A 3,502-nucleotide genomic window follows, 5' to 3' on the forward strand; every position below is an offset into this window, starting at 1 on the left:
GGCCAAGGGCAAAATGACAGCAGCAGGCTTGGTTTCCAGCACCACCTCTCCCAACACCACCAGCTTACTCTCTAAGGCAACAGGCTCCTCAGCTCTGCAGTCAGCTCTCTCACCACCTTATCTGTCAGGTTCTGGAAACCACTTTAATGTGAAAAGGGATGATAACAGTGCTCTACTGTAGTAAAAAGCGCTGTTTTCTAAAGGACTGCTACAACTGAAGTGTGTGTGTGGCAATATGATGAGGGACATTCTTTACCCACGTGCCACCTGGATGGAGATTCCTCTCTTGGAAGCCACCTCTGAAGCTCCCTCTTCCTGTAAACTGCAAGAGGAGCCAGATACCCATAGCAGCTGATTCAGAAATTACTTTAAATCAGATCGTTTCTACAGTTTGTTTGAGTTCAACAAAACTGTCTAAATCTCAGTCTTGCTCTATTTCTGACAGCTGCATGGTTTTGACCATTAAACAAGCTGAAGTCATCTCCATGACCAGAAATTGCAATTTTTAGGATAGGAAAATGTGTGAGCCAGACCCTGCATTTCTTGCATGCCAGTGGGAATTCTGAGCAAAGCACTTAGGTAGCTCTCATCTCTTGCAGCATTATTCACCGAAGCTTTATGTGTAGGAGCAAGCAATATATTTATATAAAAATTAAGTTGTAAGAATAATTTTATTTTCAGTTAGCTAGGAAATTCAGGAAAATAACCTAAATAAACCAGTCAAGAAAATCTTCTTTAAACTACATTTTATATAAATTTAAACTAGCAACTCATTTTGGACATTTGCTACTCATACTTCATTCTTTAATCACTTTACCAGACAGAGCGCGCTTAATTTTTGTAGAAAATAGCGATTTTTAGGAGTTCATTATTTCATTCACACCTTCACTTTTACAGTTTCTTGGCTCAGACTTCTTATATCAGATTCTCTTAGCAATTCCCTTTGCTTAATATTTTCTGTTGCTTTTCTACACAAAAATTTTTACAAAGCCTGCCTTACCTGAACAGTGCAAAAGAAGCCAGTTACTACTAAACCACATTTTCTGAACACCTTGGAGTTACAGCTTCTGAACTGGGGGAGACTATAAGGCTGTTCACTGACACTATTTACAAACTGATTTACTTGGGCTCTTCTGGGCCACTGAATGACCTTGCTTTTCTACATCAAACTGCTCTTAGCACTGAAGCTGGAGAATGATTTCCTCTGGTAACCCTTCATCACAAACCTCACCCATTTCTGCACCAAATGCCAGTCTTATTTCTTATACCTTGCCTTCTTTGACACAAAAGGTAACCTGTATTTTTAAATGAATCAAAAACTGAACCAAAGCAAACAGAAAATACTCTACCGAACATGCTTATCCCACTTGTGAGAGAACCGACCCACGACAGCCACGTTACATACCGCCACTGCTGGGAAACGTTCAAGATCCACACACTCACCATGTCACAGAGAGCAGAACTAGATTTAAGCATAACAATGCAGGTGCTGGTAATAACCTAGCTGTATTAGTATGAACTGCAGTGTAACTAGCGTGCCCTACTGAAGAATGGGGATTGCAGCATAAGAATTTACATGGCACAAGGACTTACACAGAACAGAAATACCATATCTTGGTAGTTATGTAACAGCACTACCCCGTTTTTTAAGCATCTTTAGGTTGTTCCATAGAAGGAATGGCAAACATACATGCAAACACCCTAGTTGAAGTGATTATGCTGCCAAAACTCTCCGTTGGACTTCATCCTTTCCATTTTCTAGACTGCACTGACAGGAAGGCAGAGCAGAGCAGCAGAACTTCCAGATCAGCTTCTGAGAAGTTTGCCTCCTCAGCGGTCTTGTGATTTGAGATGCACACAGAACACAGCACTTTTGAAGTGAGTCTTTAATATTTTAAGAGAGAATTCTTTATTCACAGAATGTGCAGTAACTCCCTCCAAATTATATGCAAAAATAAACCCTGAAATTCTAATGGGGGGGGGAACCCTGAAATGCGAATGGGGGGGGGGAGGGGGGGAAGCAGCACAGCAGTGTTGCAAGAGAATACATAATTCACAAGTTTAAAATTCAAGCACTCCCTTCCTATGCCTGGAGCTCTCTTAAAATATTAACAATCAAATCTCTTCGGTAAGTGTACGGGGTATACTTTATTCTGAACCAATGTCTTGGGAAAAGATTTCCACTCGGGGCATACATTTTCTTCCCTTGTTTGCCCATCAGACCACGAAGAATCCTGTTGCAGGACAAGATTTTATCATAAAATTCAACTCCACCTCTGGCATAGTCTTTGGAAACAGTAGCTGCCTTTCTGTCAGCCTTGCAGTCTCGGTGATGGGTCACAGCGTCGTAAGAAACGTAATAGCACATCAGTCCACCAGCGGCAGTTACGAGGTTACAGACGCTGCGAAGTATCACAGGGCCAGGAGATAAACCCAGAAGTAGCTTTATACTTTTTCCACAGAAAAATGTCCCAGCTAAGCAAGCTGGAGCCACAACCGCACTTGCTAAAGGGCTGCCGTTCTGCAAATACGCAACTTCTCTGGCAATGGCAAACTTCTGAGCTTTAAGTGAAAATGTCAGAGCTTCCTTCAAAGCAACACCTTCTTTGCTCTCCCAGTCTACTTCCTTGCCATTGATCACAACAACATGGTTGACTATTCCTTTTTCATCCTCAGCTGTGCTATCAAAATTAGGCGGGATGCCCACCAAAGAGCCTGCAGGCAGCCAGGGGATTCCAGCACTCACGGGGTGGAAGCCAGAAGCTGCAAAAGCTCGATAGGAATCAGTGGACTTCACATCAGTATCTTGAAGGACATCCTGAAAGACACCACAGACTCTCTGTGAAAGCTCAGCTGGCTGCCCCTCTGACCAGCACTCATGCAACAGTTTGAATGTCTGCTCAGGAAACACGTGGTAGGAAAGATTAGCGCCAAACAGTCCCACACAAGAAACAGCCAACAAAGTGATCTTGTGCTTCTTTAACCACACAGATGCCTTCCACAGGAACTGCACTGCCATAGTCAAATCCTAACCTGTTTGTAACACAAAATTGGAAATTAAAGTGGGCATAAATGGGTCTCTCGTCTCTGTAGCATTTTAAAAAACAAAGCAAAAACCACAACAAGCAGAACACCTCTTTTACATTAACAAAACACCTTTACAGAGAAAGCGATACTCATCAATTTTGGGCCTCAGAACATAGGATGATTGATATGGAGAATTAGCTTCACCCTCTCCTCCAACAAATCAATTTACAGCAATAAAGACAGTAATAGAGCCACCACACTTCCTCCTTCCCCCAGCAATCACCACACATTCTGTATTTACTTAACATACTTGTCCAGTCCATGCCAGCAGAATCCTCCTGTTGCACTCCCCTACAGACACAGACTACAGATATTAAGGCCAAGAAGAGCCAATTAATCTACGCTAACCTCCTCAACAGTACAGCTCCAAAAATTTATCAGTAACCTCAATAATAATTTCAGTAACTTAAGCTTG

At 42.3% G+C, this 3,502-nt stretch overlaps 1 protein-coding gene across 1 annotated transcript; it reads right to left on the reverse strand.

Moving 5' to 3' along the window:
* Window positions 1-2,044: 2,044 nt before the first annotated feature.
* On the reverse strand, window positions 2,045-3,019 carry TMEM177 (transmembrane protein 177). The gene has a single exon (XM_010150364.1). The coding sequence runs from the start codon at window positions 3,017-3,019 to the stop codon at window positions 2,084-2,086; it is 936 nt and encodes a 311-aa protein (XP_010148666.1). The 3' UTR covers window positions 2,045-2,083.
* Window positions 3,020-3,502: the final 483 nt, after the last annotated feature.

This window comes from Eurypyga helias, unplaced genomic scaffold (assembly GCF_000690775.1).
Source record: "Eurypyga helias isolate BGI_N326 unplaced genomic scaffold, ASM69077v1 scaffold42304, whole genome shotgun sequence".
NCBI classification, from domain to species: domain Eukaryota; kingdom Metazoa; phylum Chordata; class Aves; order Eurypygiformes; family Eurypygidae; genus Eurypyga; species Eurypyga helias.